At 41.3% G+C, this 17,781-nt stretch overlaps 1 protein-coding gene across 1 annotated transcript in view; it reads right to left on the bottom strand.

Moving 5' to 3' along the window:
• Nucleotides 1-17,781, bottom strand: part of DYNAP (dynactin associated protein) — a 41,157-nt gene that overhangs the window by 11,808 nt on the left and 11,568 nt on the right. Inside the window, exons 3-5 of the mRNA XM_082253698.1 lie at nt 9,685-9,891; nt 5,205-5,435; nt 4,023-4,176 (exon numbers count right to left, since the gene is read on the bottom strand). Of these exons, the coding sequence (XP_082109824.1) occupies nt 4,023-4,176; nt 5,205-5,435; nt 9,685-9,891 (592 nt within the window). The remainder of the gene's footprint in view (nt 1-4,022; nt 4,177-5,204; nt 5,436-9,684; nt 9,892-17,781) is intronic.

Below are 17,781 nucleotides of genomic sequence, written 5' to 3'. Positions count from 1 at the left end.
AGACAGGGGTGATAGATTCTGAATGATGAAATAAGACTGAAAAATTAATCTAATGAACATAAATTAAACAAGACATTTAGAATTCTAAAACTGTAGATGATGACATAAAAATAAATAGTTATTCATGTAATAAAATGAGCGATAATAAATACGTCAAACACGATAGGTGTGGTAATGGGAGTATGTGATGGATAGAAATATAGTAACCGATGTGTGTTCAGGTAATAATATAAGCAATAATATAAGCTGAGCTGAATAACATAATCATAAATCTGGACAACATAGAACGAACATCGCCAAAGGGTTTCTCATTCATAATGTACCCAAGCATTATGTTTTTTCACATAAGAAATGTACTGATAGCCTCCGTCACCCCTACTGAGGATGTACCAACCTCCGAAAAACGATAAATCTATATGATAGATTCAGAAATCTAAAGACGAGGCATTTTAGATTTTTATTCTGATGGGTTAATTAAAATGACAGAATTGACCTACTAACTTAATATATAATATATTCAGTTCTACAAAATTATAGACCTAGATATATGATTATATTACAATAAGTTTATATTATTATTATTACCTGAGTTTACACTAGTTACTATCTTCTTATCTATCACATACTCCCAATACCACACCTGCTGTATTTGATTTATTATCTCTCATTTTATTATATTTATAACAATGTAATATTTATTTTGTTCAATTAACCACAATTTCACAATTTTACGTAATGCATTTCTTTTTAATTTATGTTTATTAGATTTATTTTCCTGTTTCATCATCCAAAAATCTATATTTCATTCCTATGTCATTTATTATATACTCCAATTCTGTCATCGATGACCCCATTTCCATTCTCATCGAATGTAGAAGTAATCATTCTGATATTTTTTGATACCATTCCTTACATATCTCACTCATTTAGCCAGTCAAATTAATTGTAAGCTGTATTTATTCCCCTTAATCCTGCTTTTCAGATATTATTATAGTAGCACATTTTATCCTTATTTCTGTTGTCTTAAATATGTTTAATGTATTGATTATCTTTGTTACTTTATATAAATAAAATATTATCATACATAAACTTATTATTATACGTTTTTATAAATAAAAAATAAATAAAAAATAATACGTATTGCTTTGTGATCTTTTTATAATACTGATCATGATTCTTTTTTTTTTCCTAAGGAACACTTTCAAGGTTTCTTTTTAGTATCTTTCTGTCTTTGGTAGGATATCTATAATATTCATTATTCAAGGTACTTTTTTGTATATTAATATATGTACAACATGAATACATTAAATAAAATATTACACATTTTACTTATTTGTAATTTTTACTTGTTATAAAATTTCTGTTAACAGCTTTTATCTGAGGAAGTGACCATTTGTCACAAAACACATTAATGGTGTTTAAATAAATATTTCTTTATCAAGATACATTGTTTGAGACTTTTTGTCATAATATTATATTGTTGCTTCAACTGGGTAATAAATTCATCCACAGGTGCCTCTTCTACAGTAGTAACCGTCGTGCTTTTTTACCTACACTGAGTCTTGGTGGGTTGTGTTCTTCATATGGGTTTCCTTCCACAACTCCTATGGGTAGGCTAATTGGCTCCCAACCACACTGGTCCTGCAATGTGTGGACTTGAATGCAGTTGGTAGGGACAATAAATTGTAAGGGGGTCAGGAATACAATTTCTCCAGTGTACTCTGTCAAGTCGGGTTGTCATTACAAGACAGCCGACTGTCGGCTATGGACACCGGTACCGAGGTGATGCCTCTAGCTGCAGGCATCACTCCGGTACACGCACTTTCCTGAAATATCGGCAATATCGGTAACCTCAGGGGCCGATTCCGATATATCGGGGAAAATGCATATCGGCCCTCGATTAAACAGCTTTGCCGATTATTGGTCGATCCCTAATTCCCATCATGCCTAGTCCATGTCTGTGAATGTCAGAGTTTTAAAATGCCTCACGGGAAGTGTAGTTCTGCAACATAGGAAGAACAAAACACATCAAGACTCAGTGTAGGTGAAAAAGCACTAGGATTACTACTGTAGAAGAGGCACCTGTGGATGAATTTATTACCCAGTATGAAGGGCCGTAGTTTGAGGATCCCTGCTGTATGCTATAGCTTTTTAAAGCCAACATGTCATGAGAAAAAAAACAGGGGGGGGGAGTTTGGGGTAGATAAATTATTCTCATGCCAGCCCTCTTGCAACAGTACACTGAGTCACTGATCTGGGACAAGGATATAGATCAGGTATTCTGTAAATCCAGAGGATGGAAAATCTGGTGCAGCTGTGCTTTGTAGCCAATAAGATTCTAACTTTAGCTTATTTAATTAAAGATTTACAAAACCCAGAAGCCTGCAATCACGATATCTGGTCTCCCACAGTACACAGAACATGGAATTCCAATTATTTTAGTAAATATAAACTGCTGAATACCTTTTCTCATCAGCAGTATATAACAGTCTTGTGACTTTGATCAGTTTCTGACCGAGCATTAGTTAAAGCTTATAGGAGGAGCTTTTATTTTCCTCTGACAGTCCTATGAGGCTGCAGGACCCCTGACCCTCTGTCTGGACAGTGCTGATTGGCCCTGTGCTGATCACATGCACCCTTCCAAGAAAAAAAATAACTCTCTAGCAATACACACCAAACTGAGCATGTGCAGCCTGCCCCAAGGCTCTGTTCTATTAACCACTTAAGCCCCGGAAGATTTTACCCCCATTCCGACCAGGGGGTATTTTGCGATTCGGCACTGCGTGAATTTAACGGACAATTGCACGGTCGTGCGACGCTGTACCTAAACGAATTTGGCGTCCTTTTTTTCCCACAAACAGAGCTTTCTTTTGGTGGTATTTGATCACCTGTGCGATTTTTTGATCACGCGCTATAAACAAAAAAAGAGCGTCAATTTTGCAAAAATAGCAATATTTTTCACATTTTTTTATATTAAATTCCCCCCCAAAAAAATGTAAAAATCAAAATTTTTTAACATTTTCGGCCAATTTGTTTTATGCTACCTATGTTTGGTAAAAAAAATCGCAAAAAGCGTATTTTGATTGGTTTGCGCAAAAGTTATCGCGTTTACTAACAAAGGGAAAGATTTATGTCATTTTTGTTGTTTTTTTTTTAACGCGTAATGGCGGCAATCTGCGATTTTTTTTGCGGTACTGCGACATTGCGGCGGACAGATCAGACCCTTGACTGACATTTTTGACACTTTTGGGGTTACCAGTGACATTTCTACAGTAATCAGTGCTATATATATGCACTGTTACTGTAAAAATACACTGGTAGTGAAGGGGTTAACTTTATTTGGAAGGGAGGGGCTGTGTGTGTCCCTAGGGGCATGCTTTCTACTGTGATTGGCTGTGGCTTGAGCTGTAAGGACACTGATCAACGGATCTACATAGTAGATCCATGTGATCAGTGTCTTTACAGCGAGGAGAATGACAGGTGGCTTGTTTACACAAGCTGCCTGACATTCTCCCTCTCCCCCGCCGATCGCCGAGTGGACATCGGGTCCGCTGGTCACACGCGCGGGGGGGTCCGTGACCACGCGGGAGCGGGAGCGCGCCTCCGGCAGCGTGCACTCGCTCCCTAGACCCTCACAAGCAAGCAACGTAGCCCTACGTTAGTTTGCCTGTGAGGGGCTGACCGCCGACGTAGATAGTCGTGCGGCGGTCGGCAAGTGGTTAACAGATGGATTGGGGACAGTAAAAGAAGGAGAGGATCAGAGAAGACAGGATCATAAAGCCTTTTTACACAATGTGGAAGATTAGTCCCTTAGGTTTCGCAGTGAGTATAGCAAGCATGCTTAATTGTATATACAGACTGATTTTACTGTTGTGGGTTTAATAAGCTTTGATATAAAAACCTGGAAGCTGATTGGTTTCTATGCAGATCTGCACCAGATTTTATACTCTCCAGTTTTAGTAAATCAACCTCATAGTGTTTAAATAATCATTAAGCTGTTTGTGCTCAATAAATATAATTACCTTTCAAGTCATAAAAGTACCGCCAAACGTCAGAGGCATTGGACTGAACATAGTCAGCTTTCTGGATGAGTTCCACCAGATTTTCTGGGAGGTTTACTGCTTGATCTTCCTCTGGTCTCTTAAATGTTCGGATGAACTCCACCCCACCACGTGGCTGAAATGTGGCACCAAAAAATACAATTTTAACAATACACAAAGGACCTGTTACTATAATTTTGATATCAAACAGTAAAGAAACTTTGGAAAAAATGTTTCTGGTAGTTTCCCTATCTTTATGTCCACCCATTGAGATAATCTGACTCACCTTGACCCACCCTCTTATGCTTGCTTCTCCCCCAAAGTTCAGTTGCCCCCCCCCCCAAAGTTCAGTTGCTGAATTTAGTCACAAATGTGAAGAGCTCAGAGTTGTATAAAGTACTCGAAACCCATACTTGAGTAAAAGTACAAGTGCTCAATCAAAAAGTGACTTGAGTAGAAGTGGAAGTGCTCGATCAAAAAGTGACTTGAGTAGAAGTGGAAGTGCTCGATCAAAAAGTGACTTGAGTAGAAGTGGAAGTGCTCAATCAAAAAGTGACTTGAGTAGAAGTACTAAAGTATTCAACATTTTTTGTACTTAAGTATTGCAAGTAGTTTTTTTTTTGAATTTTGCTACTCAAGTACTGAAAGTAAAAGTACCAGTAGTTTTGAAAAAATAAATTGCTACTCAAGTACTGAAAGTAAAAGTACAAGTACTGTGTTATGTAGTTATTAAAGAAAGAAGTCAAAAGTTTGAACATCATATTGTTTTTTATTATTTCAAATGCAGCTTTTATTTATGCATACAGTAGCATTTATTTTCGTATGCGCTGATAATACACATGTTTTGAGCTTCATGAAACCTGCCATCTACTGTTCTGGCAGTGGTAATTTTTATTATAGTAACGAGTAACTATGCAGCACAAAAAAAAATATCGGAGTAGAAGTATTGAAATCGTTGAAAAAATGTAGTGAAGTAAAAGTGGAAGTAGGAGAAAAAAATTCTACTCTAGGAAAGTACAGATACCGCCTTTCGGTAGTTAAGTACAGTAGTGAAGTAGTTCTACTTAGTTACTATACATCTCTGAAAACAAAAGAGTTGAGCAGTATGATATGCTCCCAGCTTCCAATTCAATGATTTATTTTAACTTTTTGACTGAAGTGTACCTTTAGAGATCGGGAAGCAATGTCCTCTGGTGTCATAAAGAAAGCATCATCCACATCAAGGGTTTTCAGCTCATCATGGGTGGTAAAGAAGAGAAGGAAGAGGCAATCTTCATCTCCAACGTTCTTCACCCAATGTAATGTGTTCTTTGGGAAGAAGATGACCTGGCCAGCTGTGACATTGAAGGTGGTGACAGTGTTGCCATCATCGACAACCCCAATCCATGCCTTGCCCTGGGAGAATACATTTTTGTTAAACTCAAATTCTTAAGTTTTCTGAAAATTTAAAGTGTATCTAAATCCAAAAGTTCATGTAAGTTTTGGATAGAGTAGGGAAGGGTTAGATTCTTCGTCAGATTTTTCTTTTGCTGTCTGTTCTGTTCCTGGAGACACAACCAGAAGTGAAAGGAAATCCCTCCAAAATGAGGGGGAATCCATGCTTTACCTGGTCATAAACAAGAAGAATTTTGTTCTAATTTTTTGTTTTCACAATGATTGTTTGGTCTTCTAATGGTTAATGGAGTCAAATCAACGTTAGAGTGCCGAGAAATTTTGAAAGATGATTTTTCTCGTACAAAAGTATTTTGTACAGTTTTCACTCCGGAAATTACATTTATTGCAAAATGGAATGTTAAAGTGGTTGTTAACTCTGTGTGTTTCCTAATGTCAGGTGCTCCTGTCTCTGTCATTTATTCAAATAAAATGCCGTCTATACGTGATTTCAGAGCGCCGCTCGGTGCTCACGTGACCGGACGGCTCTCGTCTGACAGCTGCAGTGGGAGGAGCCAAGATTCCCCCATTGACATCAGTCAGGACGGAAGGAGGAGAGGAGGAGAAAGCCCACTGGTCACGTGAGCGCCAAGCAGCACTCTGAGATCAGGTTTCTTATAAAACATAAAGACTGGAGCACCTGTCATTAGGAAACACACAGGATTTCAGCAGCAGGAGGGGAGGGGGTGGGCACTTACACAGGAGCAGACAGGCAGGGAGGGGGGGGGAGAGAGGATGGAGGACGACAGGAGAGCTGCAGATGACAGAGGCACGTAAACTGACTACGGTGTCAGGGCTCAGCGGCCATCATAAACCATGGTCAGTTTACAGGGGGGGGGGGAGGGCAAAACCAGGCAGGATCAGTCAGGTATTTCAGGTGATACAGGGGGCCTAATTACACAGCACAAGCACTTTTTTTTTTATAGGGTAACAAACACTTTAAAAGCAAACAAAATTTTGAAGTACTTTTAAACATTCATTAAGTCATCAAACATAATGATCATATTCATACAAATGTTCGTTCGAAAATCGACTAGTTTATGGCAAGCTTATGACAGTTATTGTCGGAACTGGTATCCTCAGAAATTTTCCAATCACCTGCTGTTTTGAGGACAGCTGTAAGGCTACGTTCACATGTCATGTAGTGGAAACATGGGTTCCAACTTGCGATTTTAATTGCACGATTCACACGCCTTTCCGTGTGTCTTGCATAGGGCTGCCTGTTCATGTGAATAACATTGCATGTGCATTTGTCACGCCAAAGAAGTGCATGAACCATATTTTGGCCCTGAGCCAAGCCCAATTTTACTCGTGTGTTTTGCTGCAATCTCATACCTTTTGTATGGTAAAATTGCACTGTGTTAGGGGTGCTATTCTGGACGAATGGCACCCAAATGTGAGTTGCGACTGTTTCCCAATCACCCAAATGTGAACAGGCCTAATTATTTTTTTATTTTTAAATAGATCACATGAGTGGTTGAACAAAATTAAAGATAATTTGATAGTTCCTATATATATACTGTATATATATCCTGAATATATGTCTGCCTGGGGTTCATCTTTAACACCGCCCAGTAAAATGCGGATGATGGAACATTTAAGATTATGTATAATGCAGTATTAATTAAATAGAAAAGTTGCTACAATAGTGTACCAATTTAGCACTGATGGCAATACTGAAACATTACAGCTTCTGCTGTAAACTAAAAGTGGTTGTAAACCCTTACATATACCCAACGAAGGGACTATCCTCAGGTGATACAAAGGGATAAAACAAATCGTCCTGCATAAAGGTTACCTGGCTATCTGTATTCTTCTCTTCTCTATATCCATTCAAAGTCCAGGATTTATAAAGTCTGAGAGTTGAGTAAAAAAGGGGATGGGGAGCTGATGTTACATTCTGCAGAGCTCAGTTAGGAGAGCTCTGAGAGCCGATTGGAGGGAAGGGACACACCCTACTTCACACAGCACACAGGAACAGAGCTGAGGCTGTTAATCTACGGGAGGTCCCTCCTCTGTCACCTTTTTTCTCTTGGTGTTAAGAAAAACTTGTCAGAAGTGACTCATGCTGATAGCAGAGGAACAAAGCAGCAGACAGAAATTACATTAGTGCTTTCAATTGAGACAAGTACACACTATAGAGAGATATGGGGGATATGCTTTGTTCATATTTCATGTCTGAGGTTTACAGCAACTTAAAGTTCAGCTTTAATAAAATTCTATTCAAGTATGTATTCTTGAAGGGGAAATTCACCCAATAAAGCAACAGACTTGCATATGGTTTCCCCCAACCTTCCCCCTTAGATTTAAAAAATGTGCTGGCAAGAATGACGTTGTGCTCCCTAGGAGGTGATGGCATGCATAGATGTGCCACAGGGCTGCATCATGTAGATGATGCAGGTGTGAGCTCAAGGATCTCAGGGTGCCTGTGTATGTGCAGGAAACCCCCCATGTGTACAGACGTGCCTCAGTCTCTGCTGCATCCCAGAAATTGGGAAGAGTCCTTTGGTGCATCTGCGCATGCATCAAGATGATGGTGCTGGGAAGGGGTGCGGGGTCAAATTATGAGGGACTGAAGTTCCTCTTTTCCTCAAAAAAGTACCTTCTGTTGCTCTCAGCTGCCTCTAAAATTCTTATTTTTTGCTTAGAGGGTGGCAGTGTCTGGTCTCCATAGTTGTACTGTATGTAGGAATTTGTGATCAACCGATATCGTTTTTTTATTGCCGATACTGATACCGATATTTTGGTCATCGCATATCGGTATTGGCCGATATTGGCCGATATTTTCGTACATTAAATTTTTTTTTTTTTTTACAGGTACTCTTGTGGGGGGATCTGGGGGTATAAAAGACCCCAAACTCCTCCTCTGCACTTAAAAGCATTCAAAACGCCAAGTTTGGCTGTTTTGAATGCTGTATATTTTTTTTATTTAGTGCCGAGTACCCGGAAGTGATGTCATGACATCACTTCCGGGTTTTTACATGGAGACCCGATCAGAGTCGAATGCGGCTTTGATCGGGTCTTCTCTTCGGCGGCCGTACAGGCTGGTTGCCCGGGTCTCCCAGTGGGACGGGAGACCTGGGCGAGCCGCGGAAGGCGGCGGGAGGGGGGGGACGTCCCCTCCCGCTCCTTGTAATGACAGCCGAGCGGCTTCTCAGCCGCATCAGTTGTCATTACAAGACAGCCAACCGTCGGCTATGGACGCTGGTACCGGGGTGATGCCTCTAGCTGCAGTCATCACTCCGGTACATGCACTTTCCCGAAATATCGGCAATATCAGTAACCTCAGGGGCAGATTCTGATATATATACGGGGAAAGTGCAGATCGGTCCTCGATATATATCAGTTTTGCCGATAATCAGTCGATCACTAGTAGGAATGTAGCCACCTTCTCTTGCTCACTTCCAAGATGGACTATGGGATGTGTAGTGTGCATAGAGAAATGCACATGACCACAAGCAACATGCACCACTCATTCCAAATAAACATAAGTGAGGGGGAAAAGGAAATCGGGAACTCCCAGAGGACATTATAAGGAGGTGCAAAATATGTTACAGGGCCATTAGGCAGTGGATGTGTATGGATATTTTTGGAAGAATAAGGATATCACCTAGTGTCACTTTAAAGTGGAATTCCTGCCACTACTTTTTTATGGTTATTGAGAAACTGGGTTAAATCCTCTGTCAATCTTTGATCAGTATTTGTGTCTCTACATGGTCCTGGTGACCATTGTCTCCAAGATAATAAATAAGGGAAAATCTTAGGCAGGTTATACATTATGCAAATCTCTTTCCTACAACCACAGGTTGCAGGAAAGAAATTCGCTTGATTCCTCAATCAACATAGACAGCGTTGATGCGGGAATCCCTCCTGCTGAGCCGTTGTCTTCTCTGGGAGAAGACAGTTCTTATTGCTAGTGGCTCTACCAGCTGCTAACGATAATTGTAAGTTATAGCCGACAGGCTGGTTGTACCCAAGTTGATCGATCGATTACCATGGTACATTCAGCCATACACGGTTTGAATCTCGGCCGGTTCAGCGGGAACCGTCTATGGCCGGTATTAGTTGCACATTTGTCACAACAGAATAAGGTTAGGAGGTCTCCTAATGAGGACAACTCTTCCAGTGACAGCTGTCAATCATGGAAATTCCTCTCCCTTTCTACTAAGTCTCCAGGATAGTGGTTAGGGTGTCTAAGGTAAACGTCAAGTACCTGTATCAGGAATCCATGCTCGTTGGCATTAAAGTGCCAGTGTGGCACTCTCAACCCTCGGCTGACAATCCTCAGTGTGCCCACAGTCGTTTTGGATGAATGGCTGTTAATGCTGATGCCAAACTCCTTCTCGTTATCATTTGTATATTCTTTTGGGTTGTTTCTATAGCGAGCCCACTGTATAGCGCCACCTTCAAATTTGAATTCCTAAAAAATGAAAAAAAAAAAATAATTTTGAATATTCACTTCACATTTAAAATTGCATTTGATGTTCCTTAGCAATAAAGGGTGACTAAATGTAAAATACAAGATTCACAACTGAATGCTATTAGCCAATAACTTTCCCATATATAAATACACTATATTACCAAAAGTATTGGGACACCTGCCTTTACAAGCACATGAACTTTAATGGTATCCCAGTCTTAGTCTGTAGGGTTCAATATTGAGTTGTCCCACCCTTTGCAGCTATAACAGCTTCATCTCTTCTAGGGAGGCTGTCCACAAGGTTTAGGAGTGTGTCTATGGGAATGTCTGACCATTCTACCAGAAGTGCATTTGTGAGGTCAGGCGCTGATGTTGGATAAGAAGGCTTGACTCACAGTTTCCGCTCTAATTCATCCCAAGGGTGTTCTTCTGGATTGAGGTCAGGACTCTGTGCAGGCCAGTCAAGTTCCTCCACCCCAAACTCGCTCGTCCATGTCTTTATGGACCTTGCTTTGTGCATTGGTGTGCAGTCTTGTTGGAACAGGAAGGGGCCATCCCCAAACGGTTCCCACAAAGTTCAGAACATGAAATTGTCCAAAATGTCTTGGTATGCTGATGCCTTAAGAGTTCCCTTCACTGGAACTAAGCAGCCAAGCCCAAACCCTAAAAAAACAACCCCACACCATAATCCCCCCTCCACCAAATGATTTAGACCAGTGCACAAAGCAAGGTCCATAAAGACATGGATGAGTGAGTTTGGGGTGGAGACACTTGACTGGCCTGCACCTCAACCCAATAGAACACCTTTGGGATGAATTAGAGCGGAGACTGTGAGCCAGGCCTTCTCTCCAATATCAGTGCCTGACCTCACAAATGTGTTTCTGGAAGAATGGTCAAACATTCCCATAGACACACTCCTAAACCTTGTAGACAGACTTACCAGAAGAGTTGAAGCTTTTACAGCTGCAAAGGGTAGGCCAACTCAATATTTAACCCTACAGACTAATGGGCCATACGCATTATACAATTGTCTTTAGATTTTTTCCTTTAGATTTACCAAAACCATATAATATGAGGTCAAATATAAACAATTTTAATTTGTATGCAATCAGGCAGGCCCTTGCACTACATAGTTGAAGGTAAATCTAGAGGAAATCTAACCACAAAAGATGTATAGTGTGTATCCAGCTTAAAGCTGGATACACACTATACAACTTTTGTTGGCAGATTTCCTTTAGATTAAAGGCCCGTACACACGATAAGAAAATCTGAAGTGAAATTTTGTCCCACGACCGATCTGCCGATTTTCGGATTGTTAGTATGGTGCTTTCGACAGCCGACTCAGACTTTTAGGCCGAAAAAATCCTGATGTGCAGGCTATAAAATTTTTATCGTCCGTAATACAACGTCCAATTTTCGTCTCATTAGTACAGATTTCGACGGAAAAAAATCTTAAGAGCAAGACTAGGCATGCTCAGAGATGAAAGAACACATACAAAGCAATCCAACACATGACATCACTTCTGAAGTAGAATTCTGTCGTACGGGAAAATTCGTATGAAAATAACCTCTTCACTTTCCACATCAGACTAGCATGCCACAAAAAACGGACGACAGAGCTTTACCTTCAACTATGTAGTGCAAGGGCCTGCCTGATTGCATACAAATTAAAAGTGTTTAGGTCTTACATCATATTATATGGTTTTGGTAAGTCTAAAGCCTTGTATACACGATCGGAATATCGAACGATCTTGCGTCCGATTTTTGTTGCATGCTAGTCTCATATGGAAAGTGAAGAGGTTACGTTCATACAAATTTTCCCGTACAACAGAATTCAACTTCAGAAGTGATGTCATGTGTTGGATTGTTTTCTATGTGTTCTTTAGTTTCTGAGCATGCCTAGTCTCGCTCTTACGATTTTTTTTCGGACGAAAACTGTACTGATGAAACGAAAATCGGACGTTGTGTTGACGTACGATAAAAATTTTATAGCCTGCACATCCAGATTTTGTTGTCCGAAAACTCGTAATTGGCTGTCGAAAGCACCACACTAACAATCCCAAAATTGGCAGATCGTTCTTCGGACGAAATTTTACTTCTGATTTTTGTATCGTGTGTACGAGCCTTTAAGAAAAAAATCTAAAGATAATTGTATAATGTGTATCCAGCTTAAGACTGGGATGCCATTAAAGGTGTCCCAATACTTTTGACAATATACTGTATATGTACAGTAAAACCTTGGTTTGAGAGTAACTTGGTTTGAGAGCGCTTTGCAAGACAAGCAAATTTTTTAAATAAATTTTGACTTGATATACAAGCGATGTCTTGATATACAAGTAGCGTCATGTATAAAAAAGAAAAGAGGAGCCTCTAAAGTGTAGAAATATGGGTACATTTAATGAAGGTTCAATATTTAGCAACTCACATGGTTGATGATTAAAACAGGCACATCTAAGTATGCAGGCATCCGGGGTAAAGCTGTCCACATAGACCATCCTCTGCACAGCCATCTTCATCATCCCTTCCACACTGCACTCCACGAGTGATTCAAAGCCTCACTTTCAGATCACTCTACTGCAGCCTATTCTTCCCGGTCACGATTGCAGACTGACAGTGGTGAGAGCCGGTGGTTCAGAAGATGGTCTATGTGGACAGCATTACCCCGGATGCCTGCATACTTAGGTGTGCCTATTTTAATCATCAACCATGTGAGTTGCTAAATGTTGAACCTTCATTAAATGTAACCATATTGCTACACTTATGCCCTGTACACACTATCAGATTATCTGAAGACTTTTGTCTGCAGACTTACCAAAACCATATAATATGAGGTCAAACCTAAACACTTTCAATTTGTATGCAATCCGGCAGGCCCTTGCACTACATAGAAAAGGTAAATCTGAAGACAAAAGTCTTCAGATAATCTGATAGTGTGTACAGGGCATTAGAGGCGCCTCTCTTCTCTTTAAGGGCTCTTTCACACACTCCGTCCGCTGGACGGAGTCCGTTTTTCTCAGCGGGGGATCGAGCCGCCGATCCCCCGCTGAGCAGCAGGAGGACAGCTGTGTCTCCATGCTGTGTGCGGAGACACAGCTGACAGTTCCCCATGCATCTCTATGGGGGAAATCGGATGTCAACGGACCGTCAGTCCGTTCTCACCCGATCCCATCCGATCCGATCCGCTGGACGGATGGAAAATAGGGTTTCCATCCGTCCAGATTTGACGGATCGGTTCGGGTCGGATGACAGCGGACATGTCTCCGCTGCCATCCGATGCCCCATAGGAATGCATGGGGGGACCGTTCAGATCCGCCAAAAAAAACGGACAGGCGGATCTGAACGGTCCGCCTGTGTGAATGGGGCCTTATACTCTGTAGCTCTGCTGGATTTTGCTTCTAATCCCCTTGGGAAGGCTGCATATTGTGGATGGACATTTTATGGTTACACAACCTATCACATTGCTATAATCTTTGAATATAGACTATAAACTTGTGGAACGAATCATCTGAGTTTCCATTATTTCTTATGGGGAAATTCGCTTTGATATAAGAGTGCTTTGTATTACAAGCATGTTTCCAGAAAGAATTATGCTCGCAATCCAAGGTTTTACTGTATATTCATTGCTTCATTTAGTATGCAGTTCTTATATTACGTAATGCTTTTACAACCGATGAACAGTAATAAAGTGGAGAAACCTGGGGATCTGAGAGGATGAGATGTCCTGGATGGAGAACAAGAACCAGCTTGTGCAATATGAAGTCCTTCAGATATTTCTGGAGGTCTAGAAGTGTGAAATCATGTCACCTACTGTGTGACACAAGCCAGGGACGTGCCAGGTCTGCATACAGAGAATATTGTGTGTAACCTCTGATATGATGTAATATTTCAAATCCGACTCACACAGACAGCAGTGACCGGTGACACGTCCGCACTGTTGGGTTTTCTTCATCTATGTGGTCTTTTTTTCTACCGTAAAGCTGATTGAATAAGTTTGGAAGTGGTTAATATTGCCTTGTTGTGTATAGACCAGCACAATCCTGATGCAATGGGGTAGTTTGAGCAAAGAGAATCAGAAGAAACTCTACTGAAAATGTTGAAATTGTTTTTGGATTTCACAATTCTTTAAGCTGTTTTGATCCACCAGCAATACTTTGTACACTGGAATTCTATATTTTTCCATATCAGAAAAAATTATAAACTGGGAAACACTAGGAAAGATAATAGGGGACATGGCAGCCAAAGCGAACATAAGCATGCTGGCACCCTATGTACTAAGGGCCTATTTACACTTTATTTTCCCCCTGGTGCATTCCCCATTGAGACCAATAGAAAAGCATTACAACACCTGTCAATAGACATCGGCATGTATTAGGGCGCACTGTTTCATACCTCCCAACTTTTTGGGAACGAGGGACACCTATTATTAAAAGTATGTAGGCATGGGACACACCCTCTGCCACACCCCCTGCCACACCCCCTTAAGGGAGCATTAAAAAAAAATGATTAGTTAAACCCACAACGGCTTTTTTTTTACCACTACTATTCCTTTTTAAAGCGGAGTTCCGGCCTTGGGGGTGAAATTTAGATAAAAATCCCCCCGGGACAGTCAGGGCTAGTGCATTCCATAACGGATAGCCTCTAAACTGTCCCGGGTCGCACTTACCTTTTCGAAGAAATACTTACCTTGAAAATTTCTTCTCCAGCGCTGCCATCTCAGGTGTGGGCAGCTGAAGCCAGCGCATCCTCTTCTGCATCCTCTTCCATGTCCTCTTCGGTCCCAGAATGCCCTGCACCAGCCCCGCCGTCACTTCCGGGGCTACAGCGTCATCCCTGCACAGCTTCTGGGCATGCCCAGAAGCTGTTTAGCAGGGAATTACGCGCATGCACCGGAACTGACAAGAGGGGCCAATGCAGGCGCATTGACTCCTGGGAGCGATGACGTTCAGCTCCCAGGAATCATCGCAAACAGGAAGAGACGGCGTGGGCCACGGCCGCAGAGGGAGGAAGTAGAAGGAAGGTAAGTATACTTTCTTCTATAACAAGGTAAGTAAAGAAAAAAAATTTGGGAGCATCCATTTGTTTTTCAGGGCAATCTAAGCAAGCGGATGGCCCAAAGTTATTTTTGAGCCCGGAACTCTGCTTTAATCAGCTTTTGAAATTTACAAATGCAGCAATTTAGAAATAGGAAGAAAGGTTTAGCAAAACCGTTTTTTGAAAAATAAAAAGTGCATTTTATATATACTATATAGATCAGACCAAAATGAGGGACAAATAGGGAGGAACGAGGGACAGAGGGACTTTGTTCCAAATCAGAGACAGTCCCTCAAAATCAGGGACAGTTGGGAGCTTTGCTATTTTGCAATGTGCACCCTGTTTTAAAGTGTTACTAAAACCAGGAGCCTGCAGTCACTATATCTGGTCTCCCACAGTACACAGAACATGGAAATGCAATTATTTTAGTAAATATAAACTGCTAAACACCTTTTCTCATCAGCAGTATATAGCAGTCTTGTGACTTCTATCAGTGTCTGGTTAAAGCTTGTAGGAGGAGTTTTCATTCTACTCTGACTGTCCTATGAGGCTGCAGGACTCTTGACCCTCTGCCTGGACAGTGCTGATTGGCCCTGTGCTGATCACATGCACCCTCAAAAGAAAGAAAAAAGCTCTCTAGCAATACACACCAAACTGAGCATGTGCAGTGTGCCCCCAATGTTTTATTCTATCAGCAGATGGATTGAGGACAGTGGAAGAAGGGGAGGATCAGAGAAGGCAGGATCAAATAGCCTTTTTAAACAATGCTGAGGATTCATTCCACAGTGAGTATAACAAGCATGCTTTACTGCATATAAAGACTTATTTTACTGTTGTGGGTTTAGTGACACTTTAACTCCAGTCTAATGTCAGTGAACATGCACTCTGCAAAGTTAAAATTTAAATAAAAGAAAAACTTTTTTCTTTAGTTTTGGATGGAGTGGTGTGGGGTTAGAACCATTGTCAGGTGTGTATTGGTGTCTGTGTCCCTGTTACGGAGATTAACCCTTTCTAATGGTCCTGATCACCAATGTCACAAGGAATAAAGGGCGGAAATCAAAAACTGTAGTGTGTATATTGCAGCCAGTAACTTTGTAAAGTACAGGCAGAAACTGAGGAGTCCTCAAGTTATCCAGTTCTACAGATTTTGGGGTATCCCATGCCCCCTCCCCCCCCCCCCCCGACTGTTTTCTGAGCCAGCAGAAGAATTAAGAAAATGTGGTTTGCCTGGCTGTGTGTGCTCTAAGGGGAAAATAGGACCAAATTTCATTAGCTGCTCTTTAGGGGGTGCACTACAATAGGTACGGTACATTGAGTAGGGTTGTCCCCCTGGGACAGGAAGTTTGTTAGTGGCAGAATCACCACATAAAAAAAAAAAAAAAAAAATATATAAAACCTGGAAAAAAGAAAAATAATTTTCATTCTTAGAGATATGGTTTAACATTTATTTTGCTATGTGAACTATCTCTACTGATTTAGTAAATCAACCTTTATATTTGTATAAGCTATACTTAACCACTTCTGGACCGAGCCCATTTCTGACACTTGTTTACAAGTTAAAATAAGTATTTTTTGCTAGAAAATTACTTAGAACCCACTAACATTATATATTTTTTTTATCGGTTGTTGCAATATTTTTTGCCATGCGGTATTTGCGCAGCGGTCTTTCAAACGCCATTTTTTGACAAAAATACATTTCACTGCATTTATAAAAAACTAAACAGTAAAGTTAGCCCATTTTTTTTGTATATTGTGAAAGATGATGTCACGCCGAGTAAATAGATACCCAACATGCTACAGTTTAAATTTGCGCACACCCGCGGAATGCCGACAATGTACGGTCAATAAAAATCTCTATAGGCGATGCTTTAAAAATCTTTAATGGTTACCAGTTTAGAGTTACAGAGTAGCTCTTTTTATAAATTATTGCTCTCGCTCTGGTGATGGTGGCGATACCTCACATGTGTGGTTTGAACAGCGATTTCATTTGCAGGCGCGACTTCCGTATATGTTTTCTTTCGTGCGCAAGCTCACGGCGACGGGGGCGCTTTAAAAAATGTTTTTCCTCTTTATTTAATATAATTTTTAATTTTAGCTCAGTTTAAAAAAAAATTAAAAATCTGATCACTTTTACTGCTGTCACAAGCAATGTAAACATCCCTTGTGACAGTAATAGGTAGTGACAGGTACCCTGTATGGAGGGATCGGGGATCTAAAAGATCGCTCCACTGCACTTTTGAATACTGTCACTTTTTAAATTCGGCGCCTTTAGCCACCGAGTAACCCGGACGTGACGTCATGGACGCCACTACCGGGTTACATCATCGGAGACCTGTTCGACGCCGAATCTGGATTAGTTCGGGACTCCAACCAGCCAGCGGAGGTGCCAGCCGGTTGCTCGGGTCTCCTGGTGGGACGGGAGACACGGGCAGAGCCGCGGAAGACGGCGGGAGGGGAGGAGGCCTCCCCTTCCGCTCGCTGGGGTAATGACCGAGAGGCTCTTGAACCGCATCAGCCATTACCACCTGAAAGACGACCGCCGGATCTAAAAAATGGTACCGGGATGATACCTCTAGCTGCAGACATCACCCTGGTACAACCACTTCTTGCAGCTGACGTAGAGCTACGTCGATTCGCGGGTTAAGATAGTACACACGGGCCCAATATCGGGCAGCATCGGCTGGTTCAATAAAAACTGGACAACATTCGTGTGACTGCCGTGTGTGCGGCAGCTGGTCCTTCTGTCGAAGGGTCTTGACCAAAAAAGGTCTGCCAATTGGCATCCCATAAGCACTCTCAACCAATGGCTGAGAGCGCTGACTGGGGTGTTCTGGTGGGGGAGCCGTCCCCCTGTCAGAA

This window comes from Pelophylax lessonae (genome assembly GCF_965119305.1).
Source record: "Pelophylax lessonae genome assembly, chromosome: 1".
NCBI lineage: Eukaryota > Metazoa > Chordata > Amphibia > Anura > Ranidae > Pelophylax > Pelophylax lessonae.
The sequence above is the reverse complement of the archived record's forward strand: the minus strand, read 5'-3'. Positions and strand labels throughout refer to the sequence as shown.